Below are 16,236 nucleotides of genomic sequence, written 5' to 3' on the forward strand. Positions count from 1 at the left end.
TCATCAAAAAAGCAAGAGAGTTTCAGGAAAAACATCTATTTCTGCTTTATTGACTACGCCAAAGCCTTGACTGTATAGGTCACAATAAATCTGGAAGATTCTGAAAGAGATGGGCATATCAGACCAAATGACCTGCCTCTTGAGAAACCTATATGCAGGTCAGGAAGCAACAGTTAAAACTGGACATGGAACAACAGACTGGTTCCAAATAGGAAAAGTAGTGTGTCAAGGCTGTATATTGTCACCCTACTTATTTAACTTCTATGCAGAGTACATCATGAGAAACACTGGGCTGAAAGAAGCACAAGCTGTAATCAAGATTGCCGGGAGAAATATCAATAACCTCAGATATGCAGATGACACGACTCTTATGGCAGAAAATGAAGAGGAACTAAAAAACCTCATGATGAAAGTGAAAAAGGAGAATGAAAAAGTTGGCTTAAAGCTCAACATTCAGAAAACTAAGATCATGGCATCTGGTCCCATCACTTCATGGCAAATAGATGGGGAAACAGTGGAAACAGTGTCAGACTTTATTTTTTGGGCTCCAATATCACTGCAGATGGTGACTGCTGCCATGAAATTAAAAGACACTTACTGCTTGGAAGGAAAGTTATGACCAACCTAGATAGCATATTAAAAAGCAAAGACATTACTTTGCCAACAATGGTCCGTCTAGTCAAGGCTATGGTTTTTCCAGTGGTCATGTATGGATATGAGAGATGGACTATAAAGAAAGCTGAGCACCGAAAAATTGATGCTTTTGAACTGTCATGTTGGAAAAGACTCTCGAGAGTCCCTTGGACTGCAAGGAGATCCAACCAGTTCATCCTAAAGAGATCAGTCCTGGCTGTTCACTGGAAGGACTGATACTGAGGCTGAAACTCCAATACTCTGGCCACCTGATGTGAAGACCTGACTCATTGGAAAAGACCCTGATGCTAGGAGGGATTGGGGGCAGGAGGAGGAGGGGACAACAGAGGATGAGATGGCTGGATTGCATCACCACCTCGATGGACATGAGTTTGAGTAAACTCCTGGAGTTGATGATGGACAGGGAGGCCTGGCGTGCTGTGATTCATGTGAGTCGCAAAAAGCCAGACACGACTGAGCGACTGAACTGAACTGAACAGAACTGAACTGATGATGCTATGGTTCTTGTGCCTGATACTAGAAACACACTAGGTGCAATATGAATGTGAGAGTAGTTTCTGCTTCTGCAGGTTCACTTACCCCAGCAATTAACCATGTGGCTCTTTGGGAAAGAATGGAAGGAATTTTGCACTAGATGTGGTGATGAAAGGGCCCTCCTTTTTAGAATGTGGCTTCTTTCTCTGGTGATACCTTCTGAGAAGTGGCTCAGATCCAGAAAATGGGCCTGGATCAGATGTTTGGTAGGGATGGCTGCCTTTGGCTTCCTGATCATCCAGCCTTCTATGCTGTCTCTCTTTAATTCTTTCAATGGTACAGTTTGTATCTAGGTTCCTGCCCATCTGTTTGCCTTTAGGGTCGCACTGTGAAATGAGCCAGCATCATATTCTCTGCAGTCAGGCCTTGGCTGGCATTGAGACTCTCTAATCACTTTGATCCCTGCACCTACTATTCTGCTGACCTAGAGCACCCCCACCTGGAATCTGATTTTTCTACAACTTCCATCCCTGTTCCTGATGGAAGCCCACAGGAACACCATGTTCTACCACCATCCCTGACCTTCTGCAAAAATCATCCTGGAGCTATTGGAGATGCTTCTCATCCACGCTTTCCTCTCGGGCTCCATAGATTCCATCAGGCTTTCCCATGGAGCTGGTGGACTGCCCACTTCCTGCCCTTTCACACCGTGTCCGCCCTGCAGAGTCACTTCTCTGAGCCTTGGATCCCCTCCTCCACCACCTGCCTCAGAAGTTCTGGAATTTCTCTTTCATGCCCTGTGGGCCAGGCCTTTCTCCAGGCTTCCAAGACCCATCCTAGTGGGAGATCAGCAGCGTCTCCCCGGCCTTGCTAAGCCCAGTGACCCGTAATTATTAACTCTCCCTTTTCCACCTTTGGGTTCTGTGCTCATCCTCCCCACCCACACCCCCACTGGCTGTGATCCGCTTCCTCGGGAACAGCCCCCTTACCCTCTGCATCTCCCACAGACACTCAGAGAGAACCTGACATCCTCTGGGTTTGGGCCTTTCCTTCTGAACCAGCCTGGCCCGTCCCTGGAAACGTATGTGTTGGTTCGTCCCATGTGGGAAGCTTGTAAGCAGAGTGGAAACGGGGCGTATCCAGGGCTGTGGGGTTTCCTGCCTGCCTGAGGCTTCGTCGTCTTCCTCAGTCGTGCCTGGTGATGGGAGGGCAGGCAGGGGTCCTGGTCTGTCAGCCCAGCCCGCAGCCTTCCTCTGCTGCCACAGCCCTGGGGGAGGAGGCCTATGGGTCTTCTTCTCCCACCCTCACCCTCTCTGCGGTTTGCCTTCACAGACGCTCACTCTCTGTCCTGTAACTTCACCATCGATCCTCAGCCCAGACCTGTTCAAGGCCAGGTGGACAGTAGAGGCTTTTCTCTCCTATGATTGTGCTCATGCTAAGATCACATTCACAAGTCCATTGGGAGAATATAATCACTTTGGCCCACAAAAGGTCTAGGACTACTATGGGACAGAAACTACTAGAAAATATATTGCTGATGACACTGCAGTTAAGCGCTGTCTCCAGGCCCTTTCAAGAGATTCGCAGAGTTCTCCGGTGGGGGTGGTGGTTTTTCTGGTGCGGTGGGGGCGGTTTGGAGGGGATCTTGAGTCTCTTAAGGAAAGCAGGGCTTCCCTCCAAGCTCAGTCAGTAAACACTCTGCCAGCAACGTAGGACATCCGGCTTCGATTCCAGGGTCGAAACTATCCCAAGGAGGAGGGCATGGCGACCCACTGAAGTACTCCTGCCTAGAGAATCCCCAGGGATAGAGGCGCCCGGCGGGCTACAGCCTCGGGGTCGCCAAGAGTCGGACACGACTGAGCGAGTAAACCACCACCACAGGAAGGACTGCAAGCGGGAATGGGGAGGAAGGCTGAGGGGCCGGAAGGACTCGGAGGAGAAAAGAGACGCTGAGGGACAGTAAGAGACAGGAGTCAGGAGGGGGCAGCAACTGCCGGCGTCAGTGACGCGGGGAGGAGGGCGGGGCGGAGATTGGCCTGGAGAACAGAGCTAGCCACCTGTAAACAGCTTCTTCTATAAATAGTCGGATCCAACCAGTTTCCAGGTGGGGATGGACTGGACGGCTGGGCCCAGAGCGCCTCTTGGATTCGCGGCTCTGCTTCTACTCGGGCGGCTCAGTATCTCCGCGGCGCGAGGCTGTGAGTTCGGGGATTAAGCGGCGGGGAGCGGACACGGGGCCTTAAGACCCGAGAGGGATGGGGGTGTCCCAGGCGGTTCGGGGAACGCCGCGGGGGGCCGCCTCCTGCTTTTAAAGCTCCGCGCGCTCCTTTCCCGCTGGGCTCCTGGTTGCCGTCCCCGGCAGGGAAGAGCCAAGATCTGGGTGAAAAAGGAATCCCAGCAGGAAGGGAGGGGAGGCAGGAAGACGTGAGAGCCAGGGCGGCGTCACGAAATGCTGCTGCCGCCCCTCGGCGCCCCCGTCGGGAATTCAGAGTCACTGAAGCGGGTGCAGGATGGAGAAGGCAATGGCACCCCACTCCAATCCTCTTGCCTGGAGAATCCCATGGACGGAGGAGCCTGGTAGGCTGCGGTCCAAGGGGTCGGGAAGAGTCAGATACAACTGAGCGACTTCACTTTCACTTTTCCTTTGCATTAGAGAAGGAAATGGCACCCCACTGCAGCGTTCTTGCCTGGAGAATCCCAGGGACGGCGGACCCTGGTGGGCTGCCGTCTGCGGGGTCGCACAGTCAGACACGACTGAAGCAGCAGCAGAAGCGGGCGCAGGAAAATAGCGGCCGCTTCCGAGAGACGGACCCCACGGGGTTCAGGGGAGGCTGGGTGGAGTCTGAGCAGTTACTTTGGCAGCCGGAGAGGAGGGGGGAGATGGGTGGAGTCTGTCCTAGGAAGCCTCCTTAGAGTCCTGCTTGGTTACAACACTATTTTTCTGCATCTCTCCCCTTCTTGTGAAGCCCATGGCCTCCAACAGCTTCCCATCTGTGAAGGGACCCTAAGCCTGCCCTCTGTCAACTGGCACCCTATCCTCTTGCCTGAGGATTCACCCCAGCAGAAGCCTCCCAGCCTGGCCCCCAGGACATAAAGCAGGAGAGATGGGAGAAGAGTTTCCCAAAGTGTGTGACACAGGGCACCCCCACATCTACCTTTCGGTCCCACATTCATCTTCCCTGAGACTATGGAGACAGTGGCCTATAATAGCTATTATTTAAGACAGGAGTTGCAGAACCTTTTCTTCAAAAGACAGAGAGTAAATCTGTTGGTCTCGACAGGCCCTTTGGTGTCTGTGTGCATTATACACTCCACATGTGTGGTACAAGAGCAGGCAAAGATGACGAGAAAAAACCAGAAGAACCATGTGGCTGCCCTGGGTCACAAAACAGTAAAAGATGACTCATCCCCCAGGGACTATTGCAAGGGGTGCCTTAGCTGCCTGTTGGGGAACCGAACACTTGCTCTGTCCTACCTTGTAGGTTCCGGGTGGTGTGAATGTGAAAGGATCGTGGGTCCAGCAGATATGGGCTAGTGTCCCCTGACCCCCTCTGCCCTAGACTGGCTTCCTTGGTCCACGGAGATATAGGGGACACTGCATGAAGTCTCAGGCATGAGCTGAGAATAGTGTGTGCATGCTAAGTGGCTTCAGTCATGTCCAACTCTTTATGATCCTATGGACTATAGCCCACCAGCGTGCTCTGTCCAAGAGATTCTCCAGGCAAGAATACTGCAGTGGGTTGCTATGCCCTCCTCCATGGGATCTTCTCTCACTCAGGGATAGATCCCACATCTACTCCAGCTCCGTCATTGCAGGCGGATTCCTTACTGCTGAGCCTTCGGAGGCAGGCCCCAGAGAACAGTGGTCCTACAATAATTCTGATGTCAGGCCTAGGCCACCTGCTGCTATCTCTCATTTGTTGCTTCTGGCCTTTCTTATGTCAAACCACAATATCACTTCAGTCCTCTGATGGCTAGTCTATCTGAACTAATGATTAGGGGTTGATGAACCCAGATCATGATGAACAATGTTGACATTTCATGACCAGAGGCCTCATCTCTACCAGCCCCCAGGACCATACCATGAGCCACATTTATATGGTGTAGTATTCCCCACTGCAAATCGCGTGGCTTTGCTTCAGGACATAAAGGGTCTGTGTTGTGACCCTCCAAGTAAAATGCCATAGACGGCACATAGCGCCTCTCTGACCACAGATAGCTCTGACGTCACAGGTTCTGCTGGGTCATCTGCCCAAGAAGCAGGTCATCATTCACCAATCATCTGTGACTGCTTTTGTGCTAGGACAGCAGTTGTAACAGAAAACTATGGTCTGCCGAGCCTGAATTATGTCATATGTACAATTATAGAAATCAATGGCCACACTGGGAATTAAATGGAGATAGGATAGGGATGACACTCCTGCAGCCCTGGAGAGGTTGTAGGTTGGTACTCCTCTCTGTCATTTTCTCCGGGATGTGATATTGTTTACATGTACTATTGGGGGATGAAGGTCAGTGTCAGAGTGTTAACTTGGAAATCGCTTCTATGTTAGCCCTCACCGTAATTTACTAACTGTGAAGATTTTTCATTCATATTCCAAATGCAACGAATGTGAAATGAGCACTATGAGGATCAGTGGATGGGTGACACTCTTATGGGCAGCACGTGGGACAGACGTGTATTCCTAACCACAGATCTCAGGCACCACAGTGATAACATTCAGCCGTGGTGATGTTACAGATTGCTGGACACGATGTCAGTCCCACTCCAGGTCCTGATGAGTGTGGGGGTGGCTTCTCTGCCAAGTGTACACTTACCCCAGTCACTGACCATGTGGCTTCCAAAGGCCAGAAGGACTTGTGCACTCGCTGTGGTGATAAGAGGGCCTCCTTGCTGGTGCCTGGCATCTAGTCTCTAGTAATGGATTCTGAATATAAGACCTGACTCAGTGCTGGATGCTGCACAAAGGATCTGGACATTTTGTTGGGAAGTCTACATTCAGCTTCCTGAACATCCAGTCTTGTGTTTGTCTCTGTTTGTTTTTTTTAATTTTTCCTTTTCATCGTATAGTTTTTAACAGCGCTCACTGCTCATCCGTTTGCCTCTAGGGTCGCCCTGTGCTATGAGCCAGCATCTCACTCTCTGCAGTCAGGCCTGGCTACACTGGGACTCTCTAGTCACTCTGACCACTGCATCTACTTTGTGTCTGAAATAGAACAATCCCCCTGGCATCTGCTCTTTCCACCTTCTCCATCCTTATTCCTGCTGGAAGCCCACAGGAACACCATCTCCTACCACCATCGCTGACCTTCAGCAAATGTCATCCTGGAGCTGTTGGAGCTGCTTCTCCTCCACGCTTTCCTCTCGGGCTCCACAGAACCTGGTGGACTGCACACCTTCCTGCCCTTTCACACCGTGTCCAGGCTGGCAGATTCGCTTCTCTGGGCCTTAAATCCCCTCCTCTACCACCTGCCTCGGAAGTTCTGGATTTTCTCTTTCAAGCCATGTGGGCCAGGCCTTTCTCCAGGCTTCCAAGACCCTTCCTAGTTGTAGGTCAGCAGTATCTCCCCGGCCTTGCTAAGTCCTGTGACCCCTAATTGTGAATTCTCCTTTCTGCAGCTTTGGGTTCTGTGTTGGCCTTAGGAGCAGAGTAGAGATAATGTTATGTGGTTTCTCTGCTTGCTAGGCCTGTGGGTGGTGTTGGGGGGCAGGGGGGCCTTCCTGCTCTGCCAACCCAGCCCTGCAGCTGTACTCTGCTCTCACATAAGTGGGGGAGGAGGTAACGGGTCTTCTTCTCCCAACCCTGCCCTCACCTGCGTTTTCCTTCACAGACGCTCACTCTCTTTGCTACAACTTCACCATCGATCCTCAGCCTAGTCGTGGAGAGCCGTGGTGTGTGGTTCAAGGCCAGGTAGATGGGAATGTTTTTCTCTCCTATGACTGTGGTGGCGCCAAAGTCCAATCCACAAGTCCATTGGGAGAGGTGGTGAGAACTATGAACACTTGGGAAACACAGACAGAAACACTGAGAGACATCGGGGACTTCCTCAAGTGGCAATTGCCTGACGTCATACTGGAGAAACACATGGCCAGTGGTGAGTTCAATTCAGTTCAGTTCAGTTGCTCAGTCGTGTCCCACTGTTAGCAACGCCATGGACTATAGCATGCCAAGCTTCCCTGTCCTTCACTAACTCCTAGAGGTTGCTCAAACTCATGTCCATTGAGTCCAGGGGTGAGTTAGGAAGTCCAGATACGAAGGAGCACACTTGGGGCTTAGCTACATCCATTGTTTATGGGTGAAAACTTCAATTGGATATTGGTCCTTCCCTAGTAGTCCAGTGGAAGAAGAGGGCCTTGAAGGAGAGAACAGGGCCAGATTAGCCGGGACCAGGGGAAGTGGACCAAGATGAGTCAAGGAATTTGTCAAATCCAGAGGCTAAGCTCTTTCTTTTCCTTGGTGGGTCAGGCCCTCTGACCCTGCAGGCCAGGATGATGTGCCGGTGGGAAAAGAATGGACACATCAGTGGATCCTGGCAGTTTGGCTTCAATGGTCAAACGTGGCTCCTCTTTGATTCAGAGAATGGACACTGGACAGTGGTTCATTCTGAAGGGAGGCGGATGAAAGAGAAGTGGGAGAATGACAGAGCTGCGACCGACTTCTTGAAGAAGGTCTCCATGAGAGACTGTTGGGCCGGGCTTCAGGATTTCATGGTGCGCTGGGAGAAAATGTTGAAGAGCGCAGGTGAGACGAGTATAAGGAAGTGGTAGTCCACGCAAGGTGATGTGCACCCAGCCTTTGTGTGCATGTGTGTCTGTGTGTGTGTGTGTTTTAGCAAAGTGATCCATCTAAAGTGAGCTGTTCCTGAAACATGGATGGACCTAGAGAGTCTCATACTGAGTGATGTAAGTCAGAAAGAGAAGGAGAAATATCATGTGAAATGCCTTATATGTGGAATCTAAAAAGAAATAGTACAAAGGAACTTACAAAACAGAGATTCACAGACTTAGAAAACAAGCTTATGTGTACCCAGGGAAAGGGATAGTTAGGGACTTTGGGAAGGTCATGTACACACTACTATATGTAAACGGATAACCAACAAGCTCCCACTGTATAGCACATGGAACTCTACTCAATGTTATGTGCCAGCCTGGATGGGAGAGGTGCTTAGAGGAGAAGGGGTACATGTGTATCTATGGCTGACCCTTCACTATTCACCTGAAACTATCATAGCGTTGTTAATCAGCTATACCCCAATACACAATGCTTTTGCTGTTAAATAAAAGAATGTAAAAAGAGAAATAAATAAAGTGAGTTGTCCTGGGAGAACAATGTCCTAGGGATGCTCTGTCCTCCTCCTTCCTCTTCCACCTCCTGACGTCTCTCCTCACAGCACAGGCGTTTGAACGACTGAACATTGATTTTTGCTGATCCCAAACCTGTAGACATCTTTTTGATTTCTGGGATTTATTTCTCACTGTACCCTCTTTCCGGAATCTTCTTTTAAATGTCACCAGTCCTCCTTCAGGAAATCTGTCAATACCACCTCTGCTCTCAGCTCCTGAGGACTCTATCCTCATGTCACTGTCTCTGATGTCACAACGGGACTGAGTGGCTGTCTTGGAAACCTTGCTTCCCCTTTAGCTGTCAGAGTCCCATGAGGATTGGGCTCCTCCCTTCCCCCATCTCACCTGGGGATCTATCCCTGGGTGTATGTGATGGGTGTAAACTGTCTGCACAATAGGGGTACCTGGGTCAGGGGGGATGAGGAGGCATCTGCTGAGTTTGGAGTCTGGAAAGGGCTTCACTCTTACTCTCCTTGCAGAATCACCGACCATGGGCCCCTCTTCAGTTCAGCCCAGGGCCACAGCCATCCATCTCATCACAGGGATCACCGCTGCGGTTCTCGCCTGTTGTAGCATGAGCATCCTAACCTGGATCCTTTACAAGAAGAGGTACTGAGATCAGAATCCAGAGGGAGGGCAGGGCCGCAGGGCCTGGTGTGAGGAGGGGAAGGTGAATCCCAGTTGACCGCTGCCCCTCACTGAACCTCCCATCCTGGAAATGAGCCAGTGAATAAGACCCCATATCACCTGAGAGGAGAACTTGGACAAGCTCAGGCCTCAGCTATGAAAGGTCCTCTCTGTCATAACAGTGGGAAGTGGGGGGGTAGCTGGGGGCCTGTTGAAGTTAAAAGGGTTTAGCCATGTCCCCTGACTGAGCAGAGATCGCTGGCTGGCAGGGCCCAGGGTGGGTGGTGTGAGAACAGCAGGCGCTCAGGGCGAGGGCAGGACTCCCGGGGCTGAGAGCAGCATGGGGGCTCCACATGACGTGTCAGCGGGGAGGGTACCCACCCAGGGGCCAAGATCAGAGGGGCCGGGCTCTCATCCCAGGAGGAAGGGGTGGGAAGGCCTTTGCAGACCCAACTCCAAAGGCCTGTTCTCACAGGAAGTGGCTTGGGCCAAGCAGGCAAGGCAGGAGCCCCCAGCAGAGACTGTGGGGAGGGGCGAGGCCAGGCCTGAGCTCCTGGAGCAGCAGCAGTTCTGACTCAGCCTGTGGCCTGCTCGTCAGCAGCCTCCTGGGGACCCAGAGCCTCCATCACTGAGCGGCCCTGCCTTGAACAGAGGTCCTGGGGATGGTGGGCCTGAGCTGGGGTGGAGGCGCCCAGCTGGGTGGGGCCAGGAAGAGATGGGGGCAGGGACCCTGGTCCTGAGAGCTGTGTGTGCTGCTGGCTCAGAGGCTGGAGGGGAGAGAAGGAAGGAGGTTTGCCTGCAGCCCCCCAAGGCTATCAGGAAGCAAGGCCACTCCTCCAGGGACCTGCTCCCTGGTCCTTGAGGCCCCCCTTCGGGAGGATCTGGACCTGAGTAAAGGGAGCAGATTGATTCTTCACAAAGGCTCCAGTCCTGAGCCTGAGCAGGGGCTGTCAGGGCCTGGGGTGACTCTGTGATGCAGGAAGGAAGGAGGAGGGTACAAGAAGCTGCTGGGCCTGTCGTTGGGTGGGGGTGAAGGACATAGGAGCCCCTCAGTGAGGGCAGGGCTGGATGGGGGCTGGGGAGGGGCAGCCCCAGGAAAGTGACAGGATTCCTCAGCCTCCTGGACCAACACCTCTTTCTTTTCTGCAGGAGATGCTACCCCCATGAAGCCCCTGACAGGTGCTCTGTCTGCCTCTGGCCTCAGTCTTTGCTTGGTTGCTTTTGTTCTCCTGCTGTTCACTTTAGAGCCAGGAAATCAGACATTCGGAATCCCAAGTCTCTCTACCAGTTCTGATGTCACAGTGGCTGCACCATCTCGTGTCTCTTGCCGCATCTGATGAAGATCGTCCTCAACGTCTTTATTTTTTTCAAATCTCCTTTCGCACTTTGTCTTGGTGTTGAGTGATGCAATCTCTGCACTGATACCTCAGCTACTTGAACAAGAGATCAGCACAAACATAACACTTTCAATCTTCTAATTTTTGGAAAATTAGACTTCCCTGCATCGTGACCTTATTCTTAAAAATGGTGATATTGCTGGAAAAATACATCTGCTATTACAGGACTCAGAGATTTTTTTTCTCTATCCAGAGAAACAACTTTGTTATATTTTCAAAGGAATAAAATTTTCCATTGACTGGTTCCCTTCATAATTTATTACCCTCCTGGTGCTGAGTTGTGTTTGACTCTTTGCGACCCCATGCACTGTAGGCCACCAGGCTTCTCTGTCCATGAGATTTCCCAAGCAAGCATACTGGTGTGGGTTGCTATTTCCTTCTCCAGGGGATCTTCCTCGTCCAGGGATCAAACTCATGTCTCCTGTGTCTCCTGTACCTCATTCATTGGCAGGCTGATTTTTTACCACAAGCGCCACCTGGGAAACCTTTATAGTGATTCTTAAATCAACATCTCTATATTGCATAAAAGTTAAGTATTTCATGCCTGTTTTCTAAACCAAGAGAAAAGTCATGGTATTTCACCATTCATCCACATGATGGGATTAAATAAAACCAATGATAATGCTTTATTTCTTGTGGAAACAGAATTTAAGGATCACTCCTAAGGTAACATCCAGACCAGCTGTGAAGTGATCCTTAAATTCTCTGAATTTTTAAATGCATATTTCACCATATCCCAACAGTAGGTCATGTGTTCACCCTACTATGCAGCCATCCGAGTGTTAGTTCCAGGCTGGAAAACATAGACCAAAAGCCATGTAGATATTGGCCAACCTCAGAGATATTGGAGGCTGGGTTCCAGACCAGGGCAATAAAGTAAATGTCACAATAAAGAGAATCACACAAATTTTTTCATTTCCACTGCACATAATATTATGTTGACATGGAAGTTGTTAAGTGTGCAATACCTTTACATCTAAATAAACAATGTACAGACCTTAATACACAACACTGTTTCTAAAATAAAATATATGGGCATCATCCGAGCCTCCAAGGAGTCACCATTTTTTGCTGGTGGAGGGTCCTGTCTCAGTGTCTGTGGCTGCTGACTGATCAGGGTGGTGATGGCTGAGGGTTGCGGTGGGTAGCACAATTTTTGAAAGTAAGACAACAATGAGGTTTGCCACATCTGACTTTTCCTTTCACAGAAGAATTCTCTTAGCATGCAATGCTCTTTGACAGCATTTTACCCATAGTAGAACTTCTTTCAAAATTGGAGTTAATCCTCTCAAATCCTCCTCCTGCCTTTTCAATTAAATTCAGTCTAAACTTAGAATATTCTAAGTCCTTTGTTGTCATTTCAAGAATCTTCACCAGGAGTAGATTTTATATCAAGAAACCACTTTGTTTGCTCATCCATTAGAGTCAAATCTCATTTATTCCAATTTTATCATTAGATTGCAACAATCAGTCCCATCTTTACATTAGGCTCCACTTCTAATTCTAGCTCTCTTGCTATTTCTCCCACATCTGTATTTACTTCTTCCAGTGAACTCTTGAATCCCTCAAAGTCATCTAAGAAGTTTAAAATCAACTTCTAATTTTCTATTAATGTTGAAATTTCAACCTCTTTTCATGAATCACAAATGTTTTGGGTGGAACTTATAATCGTGAATTCGCTTTAGAAAGTTTTCAATTGACTTTCCCCAGATTCATCAGAGGAATCACTATTTGTGGCAGCTATAGCCTTACAGAAACTTTCCTAAATTCCACGACTTGAAAACCATGACTACTTGATCCGTGGGCTACAGAATGGATGCTGTGTTAGCAGGTGTGAGAACAACATGAATATTATTGTACTTCTCCATCAGGGCCCTTGGGTGTATTCTCAATGAGCAGTGATATTTTGAAAGGAATCTTTTTTGTGAGCAGTAGGTCTCAACAGTGGATTTAATATTTTTGGTAATCAATGTTCTAAACAGATGTCATGTTGAATTTGTTGTTCCATTTGCAGAGCACAGGCAGAGTAGATTTAGCATAATTCTGAAAGTCACTAGGATTTTCAGAAGGTAAGTGAGGCTTGGCTTCAACTTCAAGTCACCAGCTGCATTAGCCCCTAACAAGAGAGTCAGCCTATCCTTTGAATCTTTGAAGCTAGGCACTGACTTCTCCTTGCTAGCCATGCAAGTCCTCGGGGGCATCTTCTTCCAATAGAACACTCTTCTCTACACTGGAAAGCTCTAATTCAGGATAACTGTCTTCAGAGATTATTATATGAGATCTTCTGGATGACTTGCTGCAGCTTCTGCATCAACCCTCTCACTTCCACTCTGCACTCTATGTTAGGAAGGTGGCTTCTTTCCTTAAACCTCATGAGCCAATCTCTACCAGCTTTCAACTTTTCTCCTGCAGCTTTCTCACCTCTTTCAGCCTTCATAGAATTGAAGAGAGCTAGGACCTTGCTCTGGATTAGGTTTTGGCCTAAGGCAGCGTTGTGATCTTTTGTCCAGTCCACTGAAAGATTCTCCATATCAGCAATATGGCTGTTTTGCTATCTTCTCATTTGTGTGTTCACTGGAGGAGCACTTTTTATTTCCTTTAAGAACTTTTCCTTTGCATTCACAACTTGACTATTTGGGGCAAAAGGCCTAGTTTCTGGCCCATCTTGGCTTTGCCATGCCTTTTTCAAAAGCTTAACCATTTCTGTCTTTGGATTTAAAGTGAGAGATGCGTGATTCTTCCGGTCAATGGGACATGTAGAGGTAAGGTTATTAACTGGCCTAATTTCGATATTGTTGTGTCTCAGGGACTCAGGCGTCTCAGGAGAGAGATGGACGCGTCAACGGAGCAGTGAGGATACACACACATATCGGATGGCAATGTGGCCATGGTTCCTGGCACCCCAAAACAATTACAATACTAACATGAAACATCATTGATCACACAAAGGCAAAATCAAGATGGCCAAGTAGGATGCCCTGAGGTCCGCTCTCCCATGAACACACCAAAACTACAACCACGGACAAAACAGTTCTCCTTCAGAGAAAATGACCTGAAACCGGCAGAACATCCCCTCTACAACCAGCATAGAGAAAGAACCACACTGAGAAGGGCAGGGGCAGACAAGATAGGATCTAGTTGGGACCCTTTGGCCAGCTACTCTTGAACAGAGGGGTCATCACACGAGCATTCTGCCTAAGGAGCAGGAGGTTTTGGCCCTACATCAGGCACCCCAGCCCTGGTGCAGCGCTGGGAGAAGCAGCCCCACCCCCGCCACTCCGGTTTTGGAAACCAAGAGCGTTTATGATCTGGAGCAGTGGAGGACTCTGGGAAACGGAGACTCCACTCTTAGAGACCATGGGCACAGAATTGCTTGCTCCCTGTCCCAGCTCAGAGTCAGCAGACTGCAAAGTATCTGGCGCTCTGGCCAGCATTTGGAGACCATGCCTAGCATTGGCTGGGGCTCACAGCCAACAGAGCTCCAGACGGGAGACTCTCCGCAAACCGCCACCCCCCAACCACACACACGCATGCACACACACACACACAGGAGCCAAACTTGGCTCTCGCCATCCCTCAGCTCTGCCCGCCTCCGTGTGACCCCAGCCCAGGCTGAGACAATCGTCGCAGGTCCCTGGGGTCCTGGTGAGCCGTGTGACCGCATGGCCACACGCAGGCTCATCTGGCAGAAGCCCTGGCTCACATCCGTCCAGCACCTGGCTCTACCTTGGGGTCACCCAGCTGCTGCCCTCGGAGAGCAGCAAACTCTGTGAATCAACAGGTGCAAAGGAGGCAAGAAGGTTCTCAACAGACTCACTAGAGTCTCTGGTGGGACAAACCTGTGCGGGAAGGCTGGTTGGAAGACAAAGAGACCCACAAGGGTGGGCAGGACTCAGGGTGGGTTGGACAAGACCTTGGTGGGGCCAGGTGACCTGTGTGGGGAGAGACTCCCTTATGAAGGGCTGGGGGCAGGAGTCTGGGTTGAATCCCCTGGAGGAGGCAACCTGGAAGCCCCTGGTAGACCCAGACCACAGGGAGGAAGTACTGGGAGAACAGGAGGAAGTCAGAGGCTGCCATCAGAGATGGGTCAGGTCGGCCCGGTGTGAGGGGCATTGGCCCCAGGGACCTGGGCAACCAGACTCACCCCATGCATGCCCCTGACCTTCGAATTCACCCCAGATCCCCAGGCATGAGGTCAGAGGTGGAGGGCTGGGGAGGTTGGAATTGGCACCTGAAGCTGTTTCGTGGATGTGGACTATAGATACCTCCAGAACCAGGAATCTGGACAAAATTCTGACTGTGATAGTTTCTTCATCTTGCCATGCCTCAATTTACACATTTGTAAATGGGGAACGCTACCTATGGGAATGAATAGAGGCTAAATATCCACTTAGGACCTGAGGTGATCATGCAGGTCACCCCGAATTTGTATATGCTGAGGACTCACCAACCCCTGTCTCAGGAGTTGTTGTTGAGTCACTAAGTCGTATCTCTGTGACCCTGTGGACTGTAGCCCGCTAGCCTCCTCTGTCCATGAGATGTCCTCAGGCAAGAATAGTGGAGTGGGTTGCCATTTCCTCCTCCAGGGGATCTTCCCCATCCGGGGATGGAACAGACATCTCCCACACTGACAGGCAGATTCTTTACCGCTATGCCACCTGGGAAGCCCCTTATCAGGTGTTAATGCCCCTAAAAATACACAAGGATCCTGGGGATCCAGAGAAGGGGATGGACAGAAGAAAGGTGAGGCACAGATGATTGCAATTTTGATGAACAACAGTCCCACAGAGGGTGTGGGGAGCCTGAGGGGAGCCCCCAGGAGAGACTCCAGTGGGAGGACTCTGGGGACTCATTCCCTCCTCCACTGGCCAGCCAGGCTCCTCCCCACGGTGGGTCACCCCGGGCTCCAGGTGTCAAGGGCTGCTGGCACCAACGTCAGTCTTGCTTCCTGGTCCTGCTTCTGCGGCCCAACTGTGTCCACGGAGCGCAGGGTGGTGAGCTCCTGGTGAACCTGCTGGGAAAAGGCGGGATGATGCATTATAACCAGAGAGCGCCCCCAAGCTGGCCTTGGTTAGAGAGCCTACGGGCGTGGGGCTGCCTCCGCCTCCTCCTCCTCCTCAATCCTTAGGTGAGTTCCTTTCCTTCTTGGCAGCTGCTGGGCTGGTTGGCCACTTTCAGGCCAGCAAAAGGGCAAATTGGTTGAAAAAGCAATGCTCAGACAATGGGAGGTGGGGCGGTGAGAGGCCAAGGAGAGAGCATAAAGGGAACACTGCTATCCCCAAGCTCCCAGCCCCTCACCCACACCTCCAGGAGTGGGATCCCCCGTGGCAGGGCTGGGCCAGGCCACCTTCCTGTGGGGGGACCCAGACACCCCCTGAGAAGCACATAGCACTGACCTCATCTGCCGGGGTCCAGCCCCAGCAGGATCCAGGGGAACCCTCAGGATGAACGGCGTCGGCGAGAGAAAGAGAAAGAGAGAGAGAGAGAGAGAGAGAGAGAGAGAGAGAGAGAGAGACCAGACCAGGATATGCAGCAGAGTCTGGCAGTTGCTTTATTTTTCACTATCACCTTTATACCCTAAGTTGGTACATTTCTAAGGGGGAGATAAGCACACAGACTTAGTTTAACATTGTATCAGCTTGTCCTTCACGAAACCAGGTGTGCTCTGCATATTTTTTGTTTATGAGAGTCTTTTTCCTTAGATATTTTGTACATTATCTTTTGGCATTGAGGTTACCA

General features: G+C 50.4%; 1 protein-coding gene across 6 annotated transcripts in view; it reads left to right on the forward strand.

Annotated features, from left to right (window-relative positions):
• The first annotated feature begins 3,153 nt into the window (after nt 1-3,153).
• Nucleotides 3,154-16,236, forward strand: part of LOC136165144 (UL16-binding protein 3-like) — a 43,575-nt gene continuing 30,492 nt past the window's right edge. Inside the window, exons 1-5 of one of the 6 annotated variants that reach the window (XM_065931132.1) lie at nt 3,154-3,326; nt 6,961-7,224; nt 7,596-7,871; nt 8,953-9,082; nt 10,250-10,752. In XM_065931132.1, coding sequence (XP_065787204.1) covers nt 3,239-3,326; nt 6,961-7,224; nt 7,596-7,871; nt 8,953-9,082; nt 10,250-10,394 — 903 coding nt within the window. In that variant the 5' untranslated portion in view covers nt 3,154-3,238 and the 3' untranslated portion in view covers nt 10,395-10,752. Of the gene's footprint in view, nt 3,327-3,623; nt 3,706-6,960; nt 7,225-7,595; nt 7,872-8,952; nt 9,083-10,249; nt 10,753-16,236 lie in introns of those variants that run through there. The other 5 variants (XM_065931137.1, XM_065931134.1, XM_065931133.1 and 2 more) reach the window with 5 other exon arrangements.

The sequence above is a fragment of the Muntiacus reevesi genome, chromosome 3 (genome assembly GCF_963930625.1).
Source record: "Muntiacus reevesi chromosome 3, mMunRee1.1, whole genome shotgun sequence".
In the NCBI taxonomy this organism is placed as follows: Eukaryota; Metazoa; Chordata; class Mammalia; order Artiodactyla; family Cervidae; genus Muntiacus; species Muntiacus reevesi.